Genomic DNA, 25,410 nt, shown 5'->3' with positions numbered 1-25,410 from the left:
GTAATATAATTTTCAAAATTATTGATTAGGGAATAGGAAAAAAGGGATCATGTAGTTTCTGCTGCCAATTTTCTTACAATATATGATCTCAACAACAAGATATCCAGCCATGCAGACTAGCTCTTTCTAATGCCCCATGCAATGAAGGGTAGATAAAAGCCGGCAGGAGGGTCTGCCAAGAGAGGAAGAGGACTAAACACGATCAGTGCTCAATTGTTTCAAAGTTTTCAATATCTCATTTTTTTTTGGAAGATTTTATTTTTCCTTTTTCTCCCCAAAGCCCCCAGGTACATAGTTGTGTATTTTTAGTTGTGGGTCCTTCTAGTCGTAGCATGTGGGATGCCGCCTCAGTGTGGCCTGACGAGCGGTGCCATGTCCACGCCCAGGATCCGAACCAGCGAAACCATGGGCTGCTGAAGCAGAGCGCGCGAACTTAAACACTTGGCCTCTGGGCCGGCCCCTAATTATCTCATTTTTAAAAGTGCACAAAAAGCCATAAATTTGGGGGATGGGCAGGAATGACAATCTTATCTTCCCTGAAACATCTTTGCATTATTGTTCAACAGACTTGTGCCTATAGATAGCATTGTTCTCAATAAATCCTTGCATCCTTTCCATCAACAAATCCTGTCCTGCCTACATTCTAAATCTCCCTTGAATCTTTCTCCTCTTTCTATTTTCATCACCGTCCACCCAGTGCAGGTTCACTCCCGCCTTTTTCCCCCGCAGTGGTCTCCTGAGGAGTTTCTCCACCTCCACCTTGGCTCTCCCTCTTCCCTCCGCCATTCCTTTTTCAACAAGAAAAACAGATCAATCTTCCTAAAACGTTTACAGGATGAAAACCAAAATCCTTTGCGTGACTTCAAGGGGCTGCACGATCCGTCTCTTTCTCAATTCTTCCAGTTGCCTGTAAGGCTTCCAACTGGGATAAGCGATTTCTCACCTCAGTCTTTGCACACACTGTTCCTGCAAACTGAAATGCTCTCTTTCTACTCTACATATAACAATTTCTTACAGACTTCCCCAACTCCCCCCTCCCCTAATCTAAATCAGATCACAATTTCTATTTCTCTATGTATTTGTACGGTGTGGGTTTTATGAGACTTCTCCACTCTGTTGACGCTGTATAATAACTACATGGGGGTTCACAATACCATCCTCTCTACTTTTGTGCATATTTTAAATTTACTATAATAAGCAACTTTAAAATTTTCCTTCTGATTCTACAAACTGAAAACAACATTTATGCCAACAATTATCCTAGCTTTTCAAATATGATGTTTAAAAGAATTTACTTTCCTTTTCATGATGAGTTCTTGTATTTTTGTTTAGAAACCATATTAGAGCCATAAAATGCCAGTATTTTAAAGTTGTAAGCAATGTACTGTCTGCAAGAGAGTAAATTTGACATTAGCATCAGATAACCTGAAAGAACGGTCTGAAGTTCGATTGTTCTTCTGCTGTTTTTGCTACTAAAGTCTTTTATTTGAAAGCAGCATTATTATTCAGAAAAAGGACCCTAGACCTGGGATATAAATCTTCTGATTCAGTTCCAGTTTGTCCCTTTGAAGGAATCATTTAACCTTGCTTCCTTTTTTGTATAATTAATATAGTAAAGAGGAAAAGTTCTCAACTTTTATTTGATTTAAAATTCTATGTTTCCACCATTTGTAGGACCAAAACCAAAAGCAGTGATAAATAATACCAATGTTTATTTTTTTTAATGAAGCAATGATTCAAAATAATTTTTACTTGTTCTTTTTCTGTTTTTGGTGAGGAAGATTGGCCCTGAGCTAACATCTGTTGCCAATCTTTGTCTTCTCCTTTTTCTCCCCAAAGCCCCGGTACATAACTGTATATCCTAGTTATAAGTCATTCTGGTTCTTCTATGTGGGATGCCACCACAGCTTGGTTTGATGAGCAATGCTTGGGTCCACGGCCAGGATCCCAACCAGCGAACCCAAGGCTGCAGAAGCAGAGAGCTCAAACTTAACCACTCAGCCACAGAGCTGGCCCCAGAACTTCTTTTTTGTTTTTTGCTTGTTTTTTCTTTCTTGCTTTTATTATGAAAACAAAAACAAACGCCCCACGAGAAAGGTCCATGATTACCAGAAACACACATTTGGGGAAATCGCAGTGGTCAGCACATCTGGAGTACAATGGCTAAGCCTCGCCCTGGGCAAACCACCTTTGGGATCATGGTATCTCCCCGGCCAGGTAAGTATCACAAATTTTTTTCTTATTCATTAATAAGGTCATAACTCATCAGTGCCCTCCACATTAGATGAATCAGAGCAAAGAGTACGAACCACTTCACCTCCTGAAGGAGAGCTGACATTACCCAGAGGCATTGCATCTCCTGAAGCAGAGCTGACATTACCCCAAGGCATTTCATCTCCTGAAGGAGAGTTCATAGTATGCCTGTTCTGTATTTCGTTAACAGATCTGTGCAATGCGCTGAGGTACTCGTCCTCCGGGTTGAAAGGATATGGTGATGAAATTTCCTGCCAGCATTCCATGCTTGGGATGTTGCATCCCGTTGGCCGTGAGCCTTCAAAGAAACATCTAACATTCTCGTCTGCCAATTTGGTCGCACGCTCTGTGACTTGCGTCCTAAGGCACTGGTGCTCCTCTTCCGAATAGATTTTCCAAAATTTCAGCTGCAGGGAACTACCTCCAGCTCGGTGGTGGGAGACACAGGCAAAAATCAAAAAGAGAAGGATAACAGCTGCTATCAGGCTCCAGCCCACCACCTGAGGACAACACAACAAAGTAGCAATTTAGTCACATTTTCATGAGAAATTTTAGTCCTCAGATAAAGTTGGAAGTACTCAAAGTGATGATGATGAACAAGCAACAGTTTGGGGTCTTTCTCTGTTAAGAGAAAGAAGCGGCAATACCCTCCCGCACCCCTCAGCACAGCTGCTTGCTTGACAAGTCAGTCATTTGCCAAGTCATGTCAAGGGCCCAGGGAAGAGCCTACGTGTCACTCCTCTAGAACTCAAAACATGGGACTTGGGCAAATCCAATGAAACAAGCATTCATTTTCAAGAACCTCTGAGCTTTATAAGCCCAGAAGCGTTGTGGGATGATGGCTTTAGAGCCAAGCAGACTGATTTTATCGTAACAATTCTTCTACCTTCTTCCGGCTGGACACACAATGACCTAGACTCAGCGTGTTCGCTATAAAGACGTCAGAGAATAATGTAGGACTTAAAGGTCCCAGCGCGGTGTCTGGCACGGAGCGGGTGCCTGACGCTATTGGACACTGGCTGCCTCTTCTTCATTCGTTTTATTTCAATATTCGCCTATCGGCTCATTAGATGCAAATCGCCTCTCCAGTTTGTCTTGGATGTCATTTGTCTGGAGAAAGGGCACCAAATTCGACCCCACACCGTCCGCCCCGCCCCTCTCCTCCCAACCGCACCCAGCGCCAGCTCCTGACCTGAGATTCGGCTCTGAGCACCTTCTGGAGGTCCTGCACCAAGGGGTCCTGTGCCTGTCGGCAGGGCACCAGCGGCAGCTGGGCCGCACAGCTGGAGCTGCGGCCAACGCAGAGCCTATCCGCCTTGAAGGTCGACCCGCTGGCGCAGCACTCGTAGACGGCGCCCCCGAGCAGCGCCACGGCCACCCAGGTGACAGACGAGACCAAGGCGGGCCCGCTGACCCTGCAGCACTCGTCGCATAGGTCGCAGCGGTTAATGCCGGCGTTCCGTGTGCGACAGCAGCTGCACAGCAGGCACAAGGAGCGCGTCCTCAGCACGCAGCCCAGGAGATAGAACACCAGCGCCGGCAGCAGCAGGAAGACCAGGCTGTAGGGCAGGTTCCAGGCGGCGCTGCAGGGACACTGGAACACCACGGTGGAGAAGATGAGCTCCCCACTCGCTGTCAGCAGGGACGCCAGCCCACAGCCCAACTTGCTGTGGTGCTTGAGGTACGTTGCTAGCACCGTCCCAAACCTCGCTATGGCGCTACCCCAGGATGTCGTGGCCATGTCGGGATCTTTCTGCTTCTTCGCTGCCCTGCGCCGGGAATGGTTTGGGTGGACTCGGGGCTGGGCCTTTCCTTCCTGATAAGAAGCAGCTTTGGGAACAGAAGGGCTTTCTGGCTTTTGTGAGCTTTCGCTTTCTTATTTCAACCAAAACACCTCTGGCTGACAAGCAGACCCAGGCACACGCACCACTAACCTCCCCAGTACCCACCCTTTTCCTGAGGAAGCGGCACTGGTGGCCTTTGTCTCCTCAATTGACTAACAAACAACTAGAACAATTCCCTTGCCCTTCCTGACCCAATGCAGCCACCCAGTGGAAACAATACTTCTGACCTGGCCAAACTGGGGAACAGCCAGATTTTCCTCTATCGCAGCCGCCCCAGTTCCTAAGCCAACTCCTAGTAAGACCAAACAATGCCCAAAACAAGTTCTAGGACGTCCATGATGTTCTGTCCCCTTCCTGTCCCCCTTCTGGACAGAACCACCAGCCTAATTCTCCCACAGGATGCTAGACTGAATATATTGTATTGCCTTCTGCCTCTTTTCCTCCTCCAGGTGTGTCATGATACTGTCCGTAGCTGGAGGAGTGTCAAATTCTTACCCAGTGACCACCAAGCTAATGAGTGAGGGGAGTATGGTTGTTCAAAATGTACCAATTAAACCCCAAAATTTCAAACTACAGCTACCTCTAACTGCCGTATTGTTTCCTCCACCTTCGGTTTTCTCAAAACAGCATCGCTCTGTCACAAACTGTAACCTCTTGTGTGAAACTGAGCCTTACTCTGTGTGGCTCCAGAGTGAGGAGAGGTGCACTTGAAACAGCACAGGCATCGGAGTCAGGTGCAGAGTGTCTGTGCGTGTGTCTGCCAAGTTAGCCCCACTAAGACTCAGTGTGCTCATCTGTGGAAGCAAGATTGTAGTGCTGCCTCTTCAGGGCTGTTGAGACGAGTGCATTGAATAGCTTATGTAAAGCACCTTGACACATGGTGTGAGCTTATTAAGTGAGTACTCAGCGTGAGGGATTACCTCTTATGTTGCAACTTTGGGAATAGGCAACAAATAACTGTGCTGTACATAAGTTAAGAATCCCAATGAATGTTCGATTTTAGACCAAGGATTGTAGTTAGTGACTCTACAATACTCTACTACTTTAAGAGAATCAGTGTGCCCTTAGCTGTATGCCTCATTACAAGGAGGGTCTCTGGATATGGATTCTGGGTGGGCAGGTCACAGTGAACTGGATGCTGTTGGTGCTCATCCACAAGCTTGGCCTTTTTTATCTGGGAAGAATAAGTGGCCCACGGAACTGAGTCAGTGTGAGAGGAGGGGCGAGACATGTATTATTCTTCTCTTGGTCCAACTTGCCTTCTTGGCAACCTCCTGCACCAGTGCCTGCAGAAAACCAACCTCCACAGCATTTTGATGATTAGCTATTCTCTCTGTGTGAGTGTTAAGAAGCCATCCCCAGATCAGGGACCCCATGGTCATGCAGGACAGTTGAGGCCGTCTTCTCTGAGATTAGACCACGTACTGCCAGGCTCCCAGGGAACTTGCAGTGAAGTTTCATGTTTGAGGCAAATCAGTTCTGCTAAGTAGTCCCTCGGGTGACCCTGCTCCTCTTCCTGCTGGACTCTTCTTCACCCCCACCCCACTCCTCTAAGATGTTGCCTCTCCCTCCACACTTTCCATATCCATCAGGAACAGATCCCACTATACCCACAACCTTGCACATGGCTCTAGCCAAATCTCCCTTAACTGTAACCTAACTACAGTGTACCCTTTCATCCTGTTGAGTGAGGTTTGTTTCTTCTCTCACATTTCTCAAAACAAGAGGGAGGCTGGCATTCTCCCATTACTATGTGTGAATCTGGGCTTTTCCCCCACCCTCTAATAGATTGTTCTCCACTGAGGCTCAAGCTATTCAGCACAACCTCCTCCCCAACCTCCCTCCTGCCATCTGTTTCCATTCCCTTCATTTATTGAGAGGTTTGCGTCCGGTGATGGCCTTCCTCTTCTCCCAAGCTCTGCTATTTAGTCAAGGATGTGGTTTCAAATATGTTTAGTCACAGAAACTTTGATCTAATCAGTCCCCTATCCCAGCTAGAGTAATTGATTTGTTAACCAATTTATTAGTTAATTCATTTGATCATTCAATCATTCATTTAAGTGTTTAGTAAGCACCGAGAATATGCTAGGTACCTATAAAAGTGCCTGGATTACTGGATACAATAAGGAGCAAGACAAACAGACAGCCTCCTTTCACTGAGCTTACGTTATAGTGGAGAGGATGTAGATAATGATGGGAGGGTCCTCAAGGTTACGCAGAGAATGAAAATGGAATCATGTGAAACACAGTGTCCCGAGAAAGCCTCTATGAGGAGAGGACATTTAATCAGAAGTCTGAGTGACCAAGGTTCTGGGGTGCAAAGGTATTCTGTAGTTGGAAAGAAAGTCACAGTGATGGGACCATTGAGGGTGGTGGCACATCATGAGGGCAGAGCTGCAGGTGGAAGGTCAGGTTTAGGGGCTTGATAGACCGGAGTGTGTAGTTAACGATCACCTCCCTGAAACTCATTACAGCCTGAGCTGCATCCTGACCCATCATCCTGAGAGCTTGTGTCTCTAAACACCACCTCGTGGGTTTGCCACCATTGTGCTCCCCCACTCAAGGGTCTACCAGGGACTGATGACCATCCCGCACTTGTTCCAGTGTTCCATAACCGTGAGAGTCCGGGTTCGGCCTGCCAGCCTGATGCGCGCTCAGCACCTGCAGCTGAGTCTAGTACCCTGAAACCCACCTCCACCAGCTCTGGAGCACTGGATGGTTCTAGTTCTGAGTCTGTTGAAGATTGCCCAGCCCTTTATACCCAGCTTTGTTCGAAGAAGACATTGCTCAGAAGTACAGCCCTTAGTGGAAACAGAGTAACATGCTCACGGTGTGGAGAGGATTCAAGAATTTTCTCTGGAAGTAGACTAAATAATGTTTGAAAGACCTTTTCACTCCTGAAAATCTATAACAACACCAATTTACTTTGGCTTTTAAGAAATGAGTGAGACATTCTCAGTGAAACACACTGGAAAACCAATGGTCATGAGGTTTGCTTGGTTTTCTTTTTTTTTTGTTTTAACTGTAGTACGTTGTTTCTCAGCACTCTCCTCATCAGGGACAAGAGTGGGTTTCAGAAACCACAAAACATTTCTCGGAGCAGAAAGCAAAAGAACTCTTGAAAGGAAATATACATCCACACTGTGAATCTGAAAATTCCTTGCCAGCATCTTCAAGTGAGCTAGTTCTCCAACATTATTCTCTGTAGGCTTCGTGAGAACTCAGACTAATGGTATGACCCTGCTTGGAATATGACTGCTAGATTCTAGGGCAGTGTCAGTGCTGGTCCCAACACCCACCCAAGAGAGTAAAATCAAATTAAGATTTGTTTATCTTTTAAGTGTCCCCCATGGGCAAGTATCCAGTATGTGCAACAACTTTAGATGCCAAAATTAACAAGTAAATTTAGACAGTCAATACCGTTAATCTGGGCCAGCCCGGTGGCACAGTGGTGAAGTTCACACATTCTGTTTCAGCGGCCCGAGGTTCGCCGGTTCGGATCCCAGGTATGGACATGGCACTGCTTGGCAAGCCACTCTGCGGTAGGCGTCCCACATATAAGAAGTAAAGGAAGATCGGCATGGATGTGAGCTCAGGGCCAGTCTTCCTCAGAAAAAAGAGGAGGATTGGTGGCAGATGTTAGCTCAAGGCTAATCTGCCTCAAAAAAGAAAAAAATTAAATTAAAATTTGGAAAAAATATTTTAAAAAATTAGATTCTAAAAAATAATACCCTTAATCTTAGAGAATATCTTTCCACATGTTATAATTTATGAACATATTGTTCAGGTTAAGTAATGTGTCTGAAAATCTGACCCAGTTATTATCTAAGATTTTTGAATGTTTGTAAAAGTTCTTCCTAGGGAAGTATAAAGCAGCAGGAAAAGATCGGGCCCTTTCCCTGACAGAGGAGTGTCACATGTTAAATGACTTTCCTATGACATTCCAAGTATCCTTTTTACAGATCATTTTCCCCTTTTCTTAGCATGAATTTTCTAAACCTCTCGCAAAATTTTAAGTATTCACTGATTCACACACTAAAACATATTTTTTTCTTATGGAAGATTATTTTAACTCTGAGAACCTAAAAGTGACCAGTTTTGTTGTCACTGTTGTCATCGTCATGGGTGTTATCACCATCATCATCATCTGACACCAGAAGGCTATTAAAGGTCCTAGTTTTCCTTCCAGGGTTCTTAAAACCTGCACCTATTAGGAATTTGGGGAAGTTGAGTATGTTTTCCTATCAACTCAAATTATTTTAAAGGTGATTTTAATGTGTGCTAGAGCTTCGTTGTCAATGGCCACTTAGACTTTGCTTCATCACGAGCCCGGTTCCCCCGAACTCAAATTTGGTTTACTAGTTTATAAACTATGATCAAAGATTTGGATTTACAAAGATAATAATAATGAATATCAAGTAAGATTAAAGGATAAGAGTAAAGAAATTTAAAATAATAAGAGGAAATGTTGGTTTCTTCAAATTGTGAATGACACTGTTGCAAAATCTCAAATTTCGCTTAACTCCATGGAGAACTTAAAGTGTCAAGGAAGATGTTCCCGAAAAGAATATATCACTGGAAATATGCTGCATATTTAAAATATTCACAATCAAGGAAAGGTCCAGTTGTAGAGAACGATTTCTTTCAATTATGGCGCATCTCTGCAATGGAATACAAAGTAGGTCCATATGATTGAGGTAAATCTGTATGTGCCAGTACGGGTGGGAAGACAGAGCAGACGTGTTAATTGGAACAGGTGAGCAAAACACTGCATGTCAGTAATATTGTCAAGTGCTTGCCTCTGAGAAGTAGGGAAATGTTGAGATGAATGTAGGGAGAGGGGCTGATCGTATATCTTTCTTTAGTATTTGATTTTTTCAATTACGCATATGTTACTTCCTCAGCTAAAACATGTCAACATGAAATGTCTTGATCTCACGGAGAAGCTCTAAGGAACAAGTGTGGGAAGAGGCTTTTTCACAGTCTCTCCCCTCTCCTTCCTTCTTGGCACACAGGGTTTGGATCAAGGACTTCTCCCTGAACCTGGAGTCCTAATAACTCACTTTTTGTTGCCAAAAGTGAAAAATCCTAGTGAGAAACTGTGAAGAGTACAGAAGATGAAGAACTGAGTGTGTGAGAACTGAGACAAAAAGCAGTAGGAGTTGAAGAGGAAAAAACTCGATGGATGGGTACGGATGGGTGATGTTTAACCAAGACCCTTCTGCCTCCTTTAGAGAAGGCTCCACCTGTGCTCTACAGAATCTTCTGTGTCCCCATTATTAGGGTGGAAACAAGGCAGAGGGGAAGGCGAGTGGAGAAGAAAGGAGGTGAGTGAGTGGCTGGCTGTAGAGTCCCCGAAAAAGGAGCAGGGAGTCCAGCTTCCAGCAGTTCAGAAACCACCATCACCTCTTTTAAGTGTTGATCTTGACAGGTTTTTCCCCAGTTGGGGTTAACTGTTTTAGTTTAGTTTCATTAAAAACCATCTATGTATGTGGAAAAATCTAGAAAAACAATAGTGTTTTGGTGAGTTGATATTGTTTAATGTAGGCTGAGAACTGCTGCTGACTGAGCAACGGAGAGTTAGGGAAAGAGAAGGGACTGAGTCCTCTTAGATGGAGCTCCAGTTTATGCCAGCATCCCTGTCCTGGGGTCTGCTGTTATAAGGTTGCAAGAACAGTCAAAAGGGGTAAGGAGATACTTTAGAGTTTTATTATTCTCCACATTCCTCTCCAAGGCAACATTTGCCTCTTAGGGAGATTTGGCTATCTCTATAAGCCCCTGTCCCCAGGGCATTTTTTGTTCCTTCTTCTTGTTCATTACCGACAATGCTGTGGCCTGAATGTGTCTCCCCAAAATTCATATGTTGAAATTCTAACCCGAAAAGGAGTGGTCGCTATTATGGTTGGGTGATGGTTTTAGTAGGTGGGGCCTCTGGGAGGTGCTTAAGTCATGAGGATGGAGCCCTCTTGGATGGGATTAGCGCCTTATAAAAGAGGCTCCAGAGAGATCCCTAGACCCTTCCAACATGTGCGGACACAGGAAGAACACACTATGAACCAGGAAGGGGCTCCTTACCAGAAGGCGACTATGCTGGTGCCTTGATCTTGGACTTCCTAGCCTCTGGAACTGTGAGCAATAACTTTCTGTTGCTTATAAGCCACCCAGCCAGTGGGATTTGTTACAGCAGCCCAAAAGGACTAAGACAGCCAGCTTTCAGTAGTTTTATTAGCTCCAGCCTCTGGGCTGTCCTACTTGTCCTCTTTCCCTTGTCCCCATGCTAACCTCCATTCCTTTACTCATGCACTACACTCTTGCCATACCAGTTATGTTTTAACTCCTCACACTGAATGAGCTCTTTCTTGCCTCGAAATCTTTACACATAAATAGGCTTCTGCTTGAGATGTTCTCTCTGTTAGTTCCTTCTCACCTGTTAAGATTCATCTTAAACATCACATCCTCAGAAAGGCCTTCTGCATTGGGTTAGACTGTGTTGTCTTCACAACCATCCCCAAATCATGGGGCTTAATACAATACAGTGATTTCTAATTTCTAAAACATATGCTCCAGGGCACCTGTCTTCCGTGCTACTTTGAATGTTTAGCACCTCCATCACAACCCAAGGCCTCCTTCATGATTGTCAGAGCAGGAAGAGTGCTGTGGGGCTAGAGGGTCTCCCAGCAGCCATAAATGCTTCAGCGTGGTCTTGTGATCCACCTTGCTGCAAGGGGACAAGGACATCCAATCTTCCCATTTGCCAGAAGGAAAGGAGTGTAAAGAGTCCACTCTTCTGTTTTCACTTCTTCCCCCACTAGCACTCACTAATCTGCTTCCCAAAAGAAACAAACCAGAAGTCTAAACCAGTCACAACATGGAGCTCTCAGTGCAGAATCTCTGGGTACTGTGTGGTAGTCTCTGCATCAGATCTTCTTTTTGGTCTACAGACCTCTGAACTAAGAGTGATGGATTAATCTGTCCCCAGAGACAATGTACAGTAGAGGAACAAGGCCAGGACCACCAGAGGGAGCACTCCATTCTGAAAGGGAAAAATGGAAGTTAGCAGCAGGCCCTGACTGACCTGCTACAACTCTGAAATTGCTCCTGGTCAAACCCCATAAAGGCCCCTAAACTGGGGGTGGAGAATGTTGCTTGATTCTCATGACTCCACCCCCTGGAAGGTCTTCTTCTGTTATCTTCCTAAGCCACATACTTGATGAGCATATGCCCTTCCTGGGGGCTGAGTAGTTTTTGTCCACGTGCTAGTGTACTTTGTCGGAAGTCTACATGTTCAGTTGGGCTTGTGATTCTTTTGGCTGTAAATCTCTCCCCAAATTTAGTAAGCTTCCTGTCTCTTTGATTTCAGTATGCTGTATTTGTCAACACCTATACTCCCAGTTCATTTCTAAACATGGTTCTCATATCTACTATCTTTTTCTTTCTTGCCCCATTCATTCATTCTCTCTCTCTCCCCCCACATATATTTATTTGTCTGACTATTTCTTGCCATTATAGGTAAAAATGGAGCTATGGTTTTATGATTTTATGTTTACTGTCCTGTGTAAACATGAGGCCACTGTTTTCTATGAAAAAGCCACACCTTTATTTTGATCTTTGTCCTGGCTCTTTACCCAATTCAATACCTGAATTTTATCTTGCCCTGAAGTTCCTTAATTTATTGAGAGGTATTACCAATAGGTGTAGAGGCCATACTTTTAATTTGGACCTTCTATCAGTTTATTTTAATGGACTTTGTCATTCAAGGCTTTCTCAACTTCTCTCTTAATGTTTAGAGTCTAAAACCTCCAAAACCTGACAGGATTTCCAATTTTGCAACTCCCCAGTTCTCTGAAATATCTCTACTCCTTTTGCACTCTGCTTACAAATCAACCAATTCTTTTTTGAGCTTATAGAGCCTTGCCAAAATATAGCCAGTAGGAACCAACATAGACTAGAAACAATGCTTTCCAATCTTTTTCCCTAGAGCCACATTTCTTTAGTTGTATAATCTTCTTTCCAAGCTAATGCAGTTTTGTCAACAACCACAAAGGAAGACTTGCCATCTTCCTAGCTTCCATTACCAATTTCTGTGCTGTCTGCCACTGGACAGCTAAGCTAATGCCACATATTTTAGGAAAATAAGTGAAACTTCTTTAAGGAATCTAATAATAAAATATAGAAAAATAGTGGGGCCAGCCCTGTGGCTGAGTGGTTAAGTTCGCACGCTCTGCTTTGGCGGCCCAGGGTTTGGCCGGTTTGGATCCCGGGTGTGGACATGGCACCGCTTGTCAGGCCATGCTGAGGCGGCGTCCCACTCAGCACAACCAGAGGCACTCACAACTAGAATCTACAACTATCTACTGGAGGGCTTTGGGGAGAAGAAGAAGAAGAGGAAAATGAAAGAAGATTGGCAACAGATATTAGCTCAGGTGCCAATCTTCAAAAAAAAAAGTTGCTATAAAAAAAACATAGAAAAATAGTCATTTCCTTTCAGTTGCTGTCAACAGCTAACATAAAAAGAAAAATCCCTCCCTTAAGTAATTCAGTTATGTGTGGGTACGGGAAGATGATGGAGAAATGGGGAAGTTAGTGGGGATGATGAGAGATGATTTTTGTTTCAGGTACCAATATGTGGTCAGAACTAGTCACAAGGCTCCACCCAACTGCAAGGAAAAGGGGAAGCAGGGTCATCTACTAGATCTTAAAGGTATAGAGAACTGGACGTGGATGAGCACAGGGGTCTCTACCACGTCATCTATGACCAGTCTTTCTAAATTCCCCCATCGATCCCTTAATCCTTTTTAGACTTACATTTGTTTCCTTCTTACATATTACACTTTTATAACCTTTTATTTGCTGCTTACTGTTTTTTTCCATCTTCCCAACTAGATTATAAATTTCATAAAGGCAGGGATCATGCTTGATTTAATCCCTATTGGGTTACACAGGTCTTAGCATAGTTCCCAGGACATAGTGTTCGATAAATACCTATGAGAATAATAAGTGAATGAATGAGTGAGAAGCAGACTTGGATTTTCTCTTCTCTTACTGCAGAGCCAGCACCATGCCTGCTTTGTTCAGCTCAGAACTTGAAACCTTCTGCAGAGGTCATGCATGTCTGAGCATGCTACCCAGCTCAGAATAACATAAAGCATCTTGAGTTGCCAATCTTGTGACATACAGTAGGTAAGTCTATCCAGAGAGGAACAGGGCAACACCAGGGAGAAGATAGGGCCATTCGGCAGGTTCCAGGTACAGCTGAAGGGCCACCTGGACACCCACTTTCATCAGAATCACCAAGCCACAGTGGGGGATGTTGCAGCTGCAGGCCTTGGCAGAGCAGGGCGTCTCCCATGACTTCTTCCTGCCCTCCCTCCCACCCAGCTCAGCTTGTTTGCTCAGCAGAGTTGTCTGGTAAGTAGCGCACATCTCCCCGACCGCCTTCCCCATTTTCCCATACCCACACGTAATTGAATTACTTAAGGGAGCAATTTTTCTTTTTACTTTAGCTGTCGACTGCAACCAAAAGGAAATAACTATTTTTCTACATTTTATTTTTCGATTCCTTAAAGAGGTTCCACTTCCTTTCTTGGACGTAATGAACCAAGTCTGAATGGGTTTTCTTGACACCTAGACTCAGAGCTTGACTATTTGTGACTCTGCTGTGGCACGCTACCTGGCGTCCTCCAGTAGTGCCAGGCACGTGCAGGGCTTACCTTACGAAGTTAACTCAAGGCTGGCTATTAGTGACACTCTTCTGGCTCTCCTCCTGAGTCCATGACTGTTCTTCTAAGTCCCCTTCCCTGGCTCCTCCTCCCCCCAACCACTAATATTGGTTCTCACTAAAGTTCAGTCCCTTCCGCTTTCTCTTCCTGAAAAATCTCCTCTTGGCGCCACCACTGACTAGATGTGTAACTTTGGGCCAGTTAATTGACCTCTGGGTGCCTCAGGTCTCTCCTCTGTAAAACGAAAATAGTAATATTACCTGACTCATTGGGTGGTTGTGAAGATTAAATGGGTTGATACATGTAACAGTCTTAGAGTCATAGTAAATGCTCAAAAAGTGTTGTCAATTATTGTTACTCTCCTTTGCCATGGCTTGGACCGCTGACTGTATGTTACCGTTTCCAAATCTTCATCTCCAGCCCCTCCCTTTCCTAAGTTCTAGATGGGCATTTCTGATTGCCTAGCAGATATTTCCGCTTGTACATACAGCAGTCACCTCAAACCCCAAGGAGAACTCATTTTCCCCTAAAATTTATTTCTCCTCCATAATTTTGATGTCAGTTAAGGATATCAATCTTTCGAGCTAGAAAACTCAGTGTCACCTGTGGGTGCCACTCGACTTCCTACGCAGCTCAATCTGCCTCAGACCGGACCTCTCCTCTCCACCCTCACTGAAGGTGGACCAGGTCCTTTTACCTCACCCCACGCTAGTTATGCCACACAGGAAGTCCTAGCAGAGTTAACTTCCTGAAAAAGGAATCTGAGTATGCTCTAGAAGCTGTTATGTACATATGAACAAGATACAGGGTACAAAAGCTCATAGCAATATTGCTGCATTAGGCAAGAAGTGGTTAAAACAAAATACAAAGAACAAATATCTAACAATAGCAGACAAAATAAATTGTGAAATATTCAAACAAGAGAATACTATACAGCAAGGTAAATAAATAAATGCTGCCACAGCAACAATCAACAACAAGGATGAATCTTAAAAATATAATGTTGAGCAATAGAAATCAAACACAGAAAATATTCAGTATGATTCCATTTTAAAAATGTTCAGAAAGAGGCAGAACTCAGCTTTATTTTCTGAGGATGTACACATAAGTCAAAAAACTATAAAGAAAAACAAAGTAATGGTTAAGAATCATGAAGTCAGTGGTTATTGTCTTTGGGGCTTAAATGGGATTATGATTGGGGTAGGGATGAGGGGCAGGGTGTTCACAATGTTGTATTCCTATACCACAGTGAGGGTTACAGAAGTATTTTTTGATACTCAGTTCAATGTCCTCTCTTCATTGAAGCCATCTTCAAAACTCCCAAGCAGAGTTAGTGGTTCTGTTACTTTGCTCCCACAACATTAAAAAAAAGTGCCCATCAGTGGATGAATGGATAAAGAAGATGCAATTGATGTATACAGTGGAATACTACTCAGCCATAAGATAATGAAGTCTTGTCATTTGCAACAACATGGATGGACCTGAGGGTATTATGCTAAGTGAAATAAGTCAGCCAGAGAAAGCCAAATACCGTATGATTTCACTCATATGTGGAAGATAAAACAACAACAAACACACACATAGGTACAGAGAATAGATTGGTGGTTACCAGAGGGGAAGGGTGTGGGGGAGGGTGAATGGGGCACACATACATGGTGATTGCTGTCAACTAGACCTTTTGGTGGTGAACGCGATGTAGTCTACAGAGAAGATGGAATATAATGATTTACACCTGAAATTATATAATGTTATAAACCAATGTTACATCAATAAAAAAATAAAATAAATGCACGGGGAAGGGGTATAACGTGGCAATAGTTCTTAAAGTGCCTATTGCAACTTTCCTTTCCAGAATTCTGTCTCTCCTACTGATCTGGAAGCTCCCAGAGGGCCAGGACTTCTTCCTCTGCATCATGGCATCCCTCAAGAACGTCAGTCATTCCCTGTCCACAACTCTCTTCTCACACCTGAAGTAGCCCTCACCACATTGCACATTAGCTTTATCTCCTTACAAAGCTATCTCAACCAAAGTCATACAATTTTTGTGAGAATTAAAGTGAGACAGTATAAAGAACCCAGCAGAGTATTGAGAACATTGTAGTTTCACGGTTACATTTAATAAAAGATATTTAACAGTGGTGACTGAGAGATGTGCTAGAGGGCGCTAGTTCACCATCATAAGAGGCTGTGCTGCTCTAAGGGGCGTTAAGGCTTGATTTGCTCATCTGAGAACAAAGAAAGAATCAGATGTTTAGTAAACAAAATATCAGCCATTTTGATTACATGAAATAAATTAATATTTTAATTCAAGAATTTAAGTCTACAACTTACTTGAAATTCTTTGGGGGAAGAACAATCCAACAGCCAGATTGATGGCATCATAAACTTGTATTCGTCCTTTTTGTTTAATCCCCACCCTAGGGTTGGTCCAACTCTCAGTGGAAAAGTCAAAGCAGGCGGTGTTGATGGGCGATGCCCTCACCTGCCCTCAAGTGAAGAAATGCCAAACAAGGTGTTTCCTCAGCTGCAAAACAGGAAGGTTAAACTACACCATCTTCTTAATAAACAGTTCTAGAAACAGGCATGATCTCCGAAAATACAAACACTCAACCAAGAAGTGACAAACTTCAATCAAAAATGAAAAATAAAGAATTTTAAAAATATGCCCAAAGAGGAAAAAACCCTGCAGTTTCATGTTTTTCCTCACATGTAACGCTGGGGTTTAACAAGCAATGTGAACAACAAGTGATTGACTGTCTGAAAGATGCATTGATTGTGAAACATTCTCTAGCTTCTTCTATACCTCCACACCTGTTCATGATTATTTCAGTCAAATCTTTGTCCTCCATAGGAAAGGGTGATAATGTTGGCTTTTTTTTTTTTTATTGAGGTCATAATAGTTAACATCAATGTGAGATCTCAGTTGTACATTATTTCTTAACTCTCACCACATAAGTGCTCCCTTTCACCCATGTGCTCCCCCCACCCCCTTCCCCTGGTAACCACTGAACGTTTTCTTTGTCCAAGTACTTGTTTATACTCCACATATGAGTGAAATATGGTGTTTGTCTTTCTCAGACTGGCTTATTTCACTTAGCATAATTCCGTCTAGGTCTTTCCATGTTATTGCAAATGGGAAGAATTTGTCTTTTTTTCTGGCTGAGTAGTATTCCGTTGTGTATATATACCACATCTTCTTTATCCAATCCTGGGTCAATGGGCACTTGAGTTGCTACCAAGTCTTGACTATTGTGAATAGTGCTGCAATGAACATAGGGATACGTATATTACTTTGGATTGTGGATTTCAAATTGTTTGGATAGATACCCAGTAGTGAGATAGCTGGGTCATACGGTAGTTTATGTTTAGTTTTTTGAGGAATCTCCATACTGTTTTACATAGTGACTGCACCAGTTTGCATTCCCACCAGCAGTGTATGAGGGTTCCCTTCTCTCCACACCCTCTCCAACATTTGTTATTTTTAGTCTTAGTGATTATAGCTATTTTAACAGGCGTAAGGTGGTTCTTAGCGTAGTTTTGATTTGCATTTCCCTGATGATTAGTGATGTTAAACATCTTTTCCTGTGTTTATTGGCCACCTCTATATTTTCTTTGGAAAAATGTCTGTTCATATCCTCTGCCCACTTTTTGATCGGGTTGTTTGCTTTCTTATTGTTCAGCTGTGTGAGTTCCTTATATATTATGGAGATTAACCTCTTGTCAGATACATGATTTGCAAATATTTTCTCCCAGTTGGTGGGTTGTCTCTTTGTTTTGATCCTAGTTTCTTTTGCATTGCAGAAGCTCTTTAGTCTGATGAATTCCCACTTGTTTATTTTTTCTTTTGTTTCCCTTGTCTGAGAGGACATGGTATTTGAAAAGATCCTTTTTAGTTCGATGTCAAAGAGCATACTACCAATATTATCTTCCAGGAGTTTTATGGTTTTAGGACTTATCTTCAAGTCTTTGATCCATTTTGAGTTTATTTTTGTGTATGGCATGAGACAATGGTCTACCTTCATTCTTTTGACTGTGGCTGTCCAGTTTTCCCAACACCATTTATTGAGGAGACTATCTTTTCTCCATTGTATGTTCTTGGCACCTTTGTTGAAGATCAGCTGTCTGTAGATGTGTGGTTTTATTTCTGGGCTTTCAGTTCTGTTCCATTCACCTGTGTGCCTGTTTTTGTACCAGTACCATGCCGTTTTGGTCACTATGGCTTTGTAGTACAATTTGAAGTCAGGGATTGTGATGCCTCCAGCTTTGTTCTTTTTTCTCAGGATTACCTTAGCAATTCGGGGTCTTTGATTGCCCCATATGAATTTTAGTATTCTTTGCTCTATTTCTATGAAGAATGTCATTGGGATTCTGATAGGGATTGCACTGAATCTGTAGATTGCTTTGGGTAGTATGGACATTTTAACTATGTTTATTCTTCGGATCCATGAGCAACAAATCTCTTTCCATCTCTTTAAGTCATTACCAATTTCTCTCAGTAACGTCTTATAGTCTTAATTGTATAAATCCTTCACCTCCTTGGTTAAATTTATTCCTAGGTACTTTATTCTTTTAGTTGCAATTGCAAATGGAATTATATTCTTCAGTTCTCTTTCTATAAGTTCGTTATTGGAGTATAGAAAAGCAACTGATTTTTGTAAGTTGATTCTGTACCCTGCAACTTTACCATAGTTGTTAACTATTTCTATTAGTTTTCCAATGGATTTTTGGGGCGGTTTCTATATATAAGATCATGTCGTCTGCAAACAGTAAGAGTTTCACTTCTTCACTCCCTATTTGGATGCCTTTTATTCCTTTCTCTTGCCTAATTGCTCTGGCCAAAACCTCCAGTACTATGTTGAATAAGAGTGGTGATAGTGGGCATCCTTGTCTTGTTCCTGTTCTCAGGGGGATGGCGCTCAGTTTTTGCCCATTGAGTATGATGTTGGCTGTGGGTTTGTCATATATGGCCTTTATTATATTGAGGTAATTTCCTTCTATCCCCATTTTGTTAAGAGTTTTTATCATAAATGGCTGTTGGATCTTGTCAAATGCTTTCTCTGCATCTATTGAGATAATCATGTGGTTTTTATTCCTCAATTTGTTGATGTGGTGTATCACCTTGATTGATTTGTGGATGTTGAACAAAGTTGGCTTATTTTATGTAGAGTCTCAGCCGGCCAGTTGAAAGCATTCTAGTTCTACAGTTATGTCATTCATTTCAACCACCTGCAAAACCACAAAGGTGGCTAAGGGCAAAGTGCAGAGAACAGTACTGAAATAAGAGATGGATGTGAAGAAATTAGTGAATAATTTGCTTTTATGTTTATGAAACTCTTCTACTTTAAAAGAATCAAAGTCACTCACAGTTTGGGTGCAAGATGAGACTAGAAACAAAAAGTAGAAGTCCGATTTTGCACTGATGGTGGATCTTTGGTTCTCTGTGGGCCATGCTGCAGGATCCTGAACTATGACAAATCCTCAGAGGAGTTCTAAACTAGGGGGATGTCCTTTAGTCTTTCTTATTTTAAAAAAATCTGCTTTGACCAAAAACATTTTGCTTGCTCTTTTCAGTTTCACAAGATTAAAGGTAAAAAAAACTGTAGTGAGACTTTCATAGTTTTGATATAACTATGCTCATAACTCAGTGGTTTAAATGATTATAATGCGGCATTTTGACATTCCAAATAATTAAGAGCAAATATTAAAACATTGTTTTACGTTGAGCTTCATGTAATAGCCCATAATAATTGCTGGCTGTGTGTCTCTGGTCATAACTCTTAACTTCTCTGAGCCTAGCTTCCTTATTTATAAGATGGGGCTGTCGCTAGTATCTTCCTTACATCCTTGAAGAATCGGTGTGCAGATGTGTGCAAAGTTCTTGCTCTGTAGTCCTGCAGAAGTTGCTATTATTCTCATTGCTATTCAGTCTTCTTTAACATAATAATGGCATAAACATGAACTGGGCCATGTTTTCATGAATTTTAGCACGTTTTATAAAATAAGCCTAGCATGCAGGCTCTTTACAGCCTACTTAAAAAACAAAATTTATTTTACAGAATTATCAAATATTCTTTCATTCCCTACTTCTTCCTCTGGCATCAAGATTATTTTTTTAAATAAAAAATGACTTCTCCTCAGCAGTGAATTCACAAAGGTCCTCTCATCATCTAGAAGGCTCTTAAAACATTCACTAGGCAACACAGAAACTCTATTTAGAAGTAGGGAAAACACGCAGTCACTTATATGAGATCCTCCTCTTGCCAGAGTGTTTCTCAGGAAGTCCGGTGTACTCCAAGGTGCCATGGTGTGACTCTCCACCACGTGTGGAGGTGTGGCTGCAAAGCCAGCTGAATAACCAACCCTCCCAGCCACTGCCCGCCCACACCCCCGCACCCACACCACATTGTTCTATGTTCTCTAGAAAGTCAGCTGTGCTAGCCTAGCCTTGCTTGCTGGATTGCACAATGTCGTGACCTCCAAAGGCATTCTCCTGGGCAATTGCTGAAGCTTAGCAACAGTCTGCGGATTACTCATGGTTTATCCCACGCAAATGCTGTTATTTTAAGATGTGCTTTGGTATCTGGACTTTCTATCCCACTGGGGACCACTGCATGCACAACAGCTCTATTGCAGCTGCATGTGTACCTTGTTAACATCTGTCTTTCTCATGTACCCTAGCCTGGAGATTGAATTTGAGGACCACCCCATAGCCCAGAGGTGACAATGTTGAAACAGCTCTAGGATCTAGCTGGAGCATCTCTTAGGGTCAAAGTTCACAACTATGTGGGAGGTTAGTGATGTTAGCTCATTGTAAGACCTGGAGGTCTGTAGGTTAAGGTCTTCTGGGATCACGGTCTTCTGCACTCCATTCAGGCATTCAGTCAAGTCATCAAATATTTTTTGAATATCATGTATGTACCAGGCACTTTGTAAGAACCATGTGCATAGAATGAGCAAGAGACACAATCCCTGCCCTCAAGGAGTGCAGTCTAGCGGCAACGTCAGATGGGGTAGCAATTTTTATGATCTCTTTATGTCTCCTAAGGGTGAGTTACCCAAGGGCAGTATTCAGTAACTGCGATGTTTTGTTATCGAAATTCATATTTCAACTTAGATAAAAATTTTTGTGAATTCATCTTTTAAAATAATCACATTTTTGGGCCGGCCTGGTGGCCCAGCGGTTAAGTTCGCATGTTCCACTTCTCAGCGGACCAGGGTTCGCCGGTTGGGATCCCGGGTGTGGACATGGCACCGCTTGGCATGCCATGCTGTGGCAGGCATCCCACATATAAAGTAGAGGAAGATGGGCACAAATGTTAGCTCAGGGCCAGTCTTCCTCAGCGAAAAGAGGAGGATTGTCAGCAGTTAGCTCAGGATTAATCTTTCTAAAAAAAAAAAAACAAAACAACAACAACAACAAAATAATCACATTTTCATTTCTTCAGTATTTTTGTATCAAGAGCAGAGCTGTAAATATATCCCGTACTCCAAGAATTCTCCTCAGAACTCTAATAAATGACAGGGACCCATCCTTCTTTCAGTAAAACAAATTCCTTAGAGAGAGGGGTGAAAGAGCTAAGAAATCAAGATTATCTGCAAAGGAAGGCGATCAATGGGACTTTCTTTTATTTTGTCGCTGTCTCTGTTGTGATAAACAACAAACGCTGAAAAGTCAAAAGTGGGGAAAATGGACTAGGTGTTCCTCTCACACAGAAAGGTATTTCCAGTATCCTGTTATTACTGTTTCTTTGCAAAAAAAAAAAAAAAAAAAAAAAAAGGTGTCTGAACCTCTGAAAATTTTTTTATTCAGAAAAGAATCCCTAAATATATGCTCGAATCACTTTTCATTGTTTAATCTGGAAAGTGCTTTCTGACTGAAATGTTTTTAGAAGCTCTTGCCTTAAGAAATTCTACCTTAAACCAAAGCCTCAAAGGCCCATCCGAAATCATTACTGTTTCCTTTGGGACCCACCACTAACATCACATGACCCTCCGAGACACAGGCTTCCCAATAACTAACTTCTAGAGGCAGGCAGAAGGAGTGGCACTTTTACTTTTCCCATTTAGAAGGGATTCCAACTGCCTGGGTTCATCAAAATGCTCATACAATTGGTAATACTTTAAAAAAATTAAATGGAAGGGGCAAAAAGGACACCCCCTGCACCCCACTGTCTACCCTTCCAGTCTCGTTTTCCACCACCCTGCGTTACACACCCTACACTCCGGGCGCACCAAGCTAGGTGAAGACCCTGAACCAGGCAGGCTGAAAATAGAAATGGCAGGAAGATTTAGACAATTTCCTAAGCTTGTTAAGGAACAGTCAGGGTGACTGGGGCAGAGCCACGGCGGGCAACCATGCTCTAATACAGTACATGGGACTCAGAGACACATACATACTGAGGGCCCTTTGAGTCATCCTCTTTTAACCAATACATCCACAAAATATACATTCCTGTGGTCACATGTTTTGCCTGTGAACCGGGTCTTAAATATTCCCTCTCTAGATTTAGCCAAGGAGCTGTTTATCTCTTACTTAGACTATGGAATAGCCTTCTAATCTCTTTCCTGTTGGGTCCTTCCTCTACGTTGAAGCTAAAGTTGTCTTTCTAACAGGCAAATCTGATTACTTAACAAGAAAACCTTTCAATAGCTCCTATTGCTTGCCGTGATTTCCCACTAGAGGGAAACTGTCCCCTAGAGTGAACGTGTGGAAAATGGGGCACATCAGCACCACCTCAAGGATTTTTCAAAGCCTCACACACATACACAGGGATGTGTGACATCGTCACCTCCCGTTACTCAAGTCCCTTTTGCACCCCCCCATGCATATATCCCACCTGATGAAAATGACTAACACTTAGTGGGTGCTCAAAAAATATTTGGATGTAGAATGAATGAGTGGAGAATAGAACCAGACTGTTGAAGCTGAGAGAGGATGATGAATGGTAATCAAACAGCAGGCTGAAATCCAAGCCAGCAGGACAATGGGATTGGAGCTGACAGAAACAAGCCTGTTCACTCAGCAGAACTGCAAGGAGGCTCAGCAATTGGCAGCAAGTATCTCTGAAGGTGTCAACGCACCCAAGTGGAAAATGGAATCACAGCAGGCAGAGTGCACTCAGAGTCCAGCAGAAGATGAGGCTTAGACTTCCTGGAGGGACTGAGAAGAGGGATTCGGGACTTAAGGACACTGCCCAGCTGAGAGAGGCAGCACTATACTTAATCAGAGGTTAAACGAGTGTCTATTGAGCAACTGCCCGCTTCAGCATCACTCCACTGAACTAACCAGGGCGAAGATGGGAGGTTTTCTCTCTGGTTAAAATTGCTCTGTCCAAAAGAAAACTTGGTAACTGACTTCACAACAGCAACACCAGAAATTGGAAGATCATGGAGCCACGCCTGCACAATTCTGAGGAAAAGCTATTTGCAACCTAGAATGTGCGGCTAAGTGATCAATCAAGTGAGGGGGAGAATAAAGATATTTTCAGAAACCAAAGGAGGCAAAATATTTACTCCCCATGTATCCTTTCTCAGGAATCTCAGGAAGGATATGCTCCACCAAAATCAGGCAGTGAAGAAAAAGGAAAGCATGGGATTCAGAAAACGGAAAACTTACACAGAAAAGAGGCATAGAGAATTCTCAGAAGATGGAGAAAGGCGATCTGAGGACAACCAACATGCAGTAGTTCAGATCAGAGAGAGAGGAAAGGAGGGCTGGCCCCAAGAATAAAAGGAACCTCCAGGTTACACAGATGTGATTGAACACAGAGCGAGGGGCTTCCCACTAAGTTGGAAAGTTTGGGGATAAAATGAGATTGCTTGACAACTAAGCATAATGAAAAAAAAGAAACAATCATTAACTCTGGATTGATATGAAAGGAAGTATATGAAAGGGAGATAGTTCTCAACCTGGCTAACCTGCAAGACATATTTATGTAGTTATAATATATAAACACTGAAGACTGACCTAGCCAAAAATTAGGATAGCTCTGTTAGAAGGCTGGGCGTAAATGAAACATGTAAGCAGAAAGGGGAGATGGATAAGAGAGCTAAACCCTCTAATCATTGGTAGGAAGTTTTAGACCTTATCATAAACAAGGACATCATGGATGCAACAGCTAAGACAAACAGAAATTGGTTACTTCTGGGAAGCATGAATCCAGAGAGAGAAGGGAGCAGGCACATTTAAAAAAATACAAACCTTCTAGTACTATTTTACTTTTTCAATTATACATATTTATAACTTATACAAAAAAAACCAAACACACAAAAGAAACCCTCAAATCAAAAAGAGGGAAGCCATACACCCAAGAAAAAGAACAAGAAAGTCATAATGCAACTTTATTGACTTTTACTCTTTACACAGTGACTACGTCTTGTTTAACACAATTGAACCTGTCTATTAAAATAGATGACCAAAAATTAAATATTTAGACCATGTAGTCATTTGCATGATTTCTCTCAGTCATTTTCTGAAAACTTGTCCATACTTCAGTCATGTTACATAGCATAAAGCAAATATCTGGTTGAAACATTGCTGGAAAAATGTCATCTTTGCAAGTAAGCTAAATAAGCTCCAGAAACTGACATCTTCTCAGCATGAATGTAAAGAGGAGAGATTCAAGCCAGTGGGCTTTGCCAACAGAAATGAAATAAGTACAGGGCAGCATGTGGGGAGAGAGGGCAGCCCCCTTTGCTTGAGCCTGTTTCTTCATCTGCAGATTTTAGAGATCAGATTATGTCAAGTTCATTTTTTAGCACTAAATTTCAAGTTACACCTTCAAATGGCTCCCTACTCCCTGATATTTCCTGAATTAATCGGTGACACCAATGACCATATATTCTAGTTTTCTTAGGACAGTCTTGGTTTGCATCAATCTTGGTTTGCTCCTCCTTTAATTCTCAAATGTGACCAGGTTAGAAGATAAATTACATGGTTGTCCTACTCACAACCATATCCATTTTAATCTTGTTTTATATTCCTAAGGGAAAATAGGAATTTACTTTTTAACTTACAAATAGAACATTTCATAACTTGCCTTCTCTTAAAAATTTGGAGAAATTTCTGATCCCTTTGTGGGTGGTTTGTGAATTATCAAGAGTCTTTAGAAAAACAAAGTAAGTCATAATGTAAATTTTTCTTTTTAAAAACATCACTCAGTGTGCATAATATTGTTAAAACTATTTTCTAGTAACCTTAGAACATTTAGAACTTCTTAAATGTTATGACTAAAATACTTGTGGGAGAATTAATATTCTAGATGATATAATACATTTTAATTATTAAAACAGTCCAAGAATGTCTTCCATCTGACTTTATTAACAATCACAACAATGATCTCAAAAAAATGTTCTGTCAGCAGATGATAGGTCTCATCCTTCCGCGTGGCTATTTGTAAACTGATCAGTTACCAACCTGGGCATATGCCCCTTCCACTGCACAGACAAGCTCTGTGTGCCAATCATTCCCAAATTTTCTTTAAGGCCAGGACTAAAAGTCCTGCCAATCCTCTGAACAACAGCTCGCGTATTATCCAATGAACTTGAAACACTCCTTTCATAGTGAGCAGCACTAAAACAGATTCCATAATTGA

General features: G+C 42.2%; 1 protein-coding gene and 1 long non-coding RNA gene across 3 annotated transcripts; one reads left to right on the top strand and one right to left on the bottom strand.

Annotated features, from left to right (window-relative positions):
* Positions 1–1,621: 1,621 nt before the first annotated feature.
* LOC106847033 (calcium homeostasis modulator protein 6) lies at positions 1,622–4,195 on the bottom strand. Its single transcript, XM_014866146.3, has 2 exons — positions 3,446–4,195; positions 1,622–2,753 (listed from the first exon to the last, which is right to left on the bottom strand). The coding sequence occupies exons 1-2, from the start codon at positions 3,992–3,994 to the stop codon at positions 2,256–2,258; spliced, it is 1,047 nt and encodes a 348-aa protein (XP_014721632.2). The 5' UTR covers positions 3,995–4,195; the 3' UTR covers positions 1,622–2,255.
* Positions 3,796–24,152, top strand: LOC123280335 (uncharacterized). Of its 2 annotated transcripts, none has more exons than XR_011497840.1 (5): positions 3,796–3,934; positions 6,572–7,603; positions 9,113–9,286; positions 13,146–13,277; positions 15,669–24,152. It is a non-coding gene; the product is annotated as an uncharacterized lncRNA (long non-coding RNA). The 2 variants fall into 2 exon arrangements; XR_011497839.1 differs by having other exon boundaries at positions 9,002–9,286.
* Positions 24,153–25,410: the final 1,258 nt, after the last annotated feature.

This window comes from Equus asinus, chromosome 24 (genome assembly GCF_041296235.1).
Source record: "Equus asinus isolate D_3611 breed Donkey chromosome 24, EquAss-T2T_v2, whole genome shotgun sequence".
Classification (NCBI taxonomy): domain Eukaryota; kingdom Metazoa; phylum Chordata; class Mammalia; order Perissodactyla; family Equidae; genus Equus; species Equus asinus.
Note: the sequence above shows the minus strand (reverse complement) of the source record. Positions and strands in the feature narration are given on the sequence as shown.

Coding starts and splice junctions, on each gene's coding strand:
- LOC106847033 (XM_014866146.3), bottom strand. CDS start 3,994: ATGGCCACGACATCCTGGGGTAGCGCCATAGCGAGGTTTGGGACGGTG. Junction 2,754..3,445: donor TGCTCAGAGCCGAATCTCAG/GTCAGGAGCTGG, acceptor TGTTGTCCTCAG/GTGGTGGGCTGGAGCCTGAT.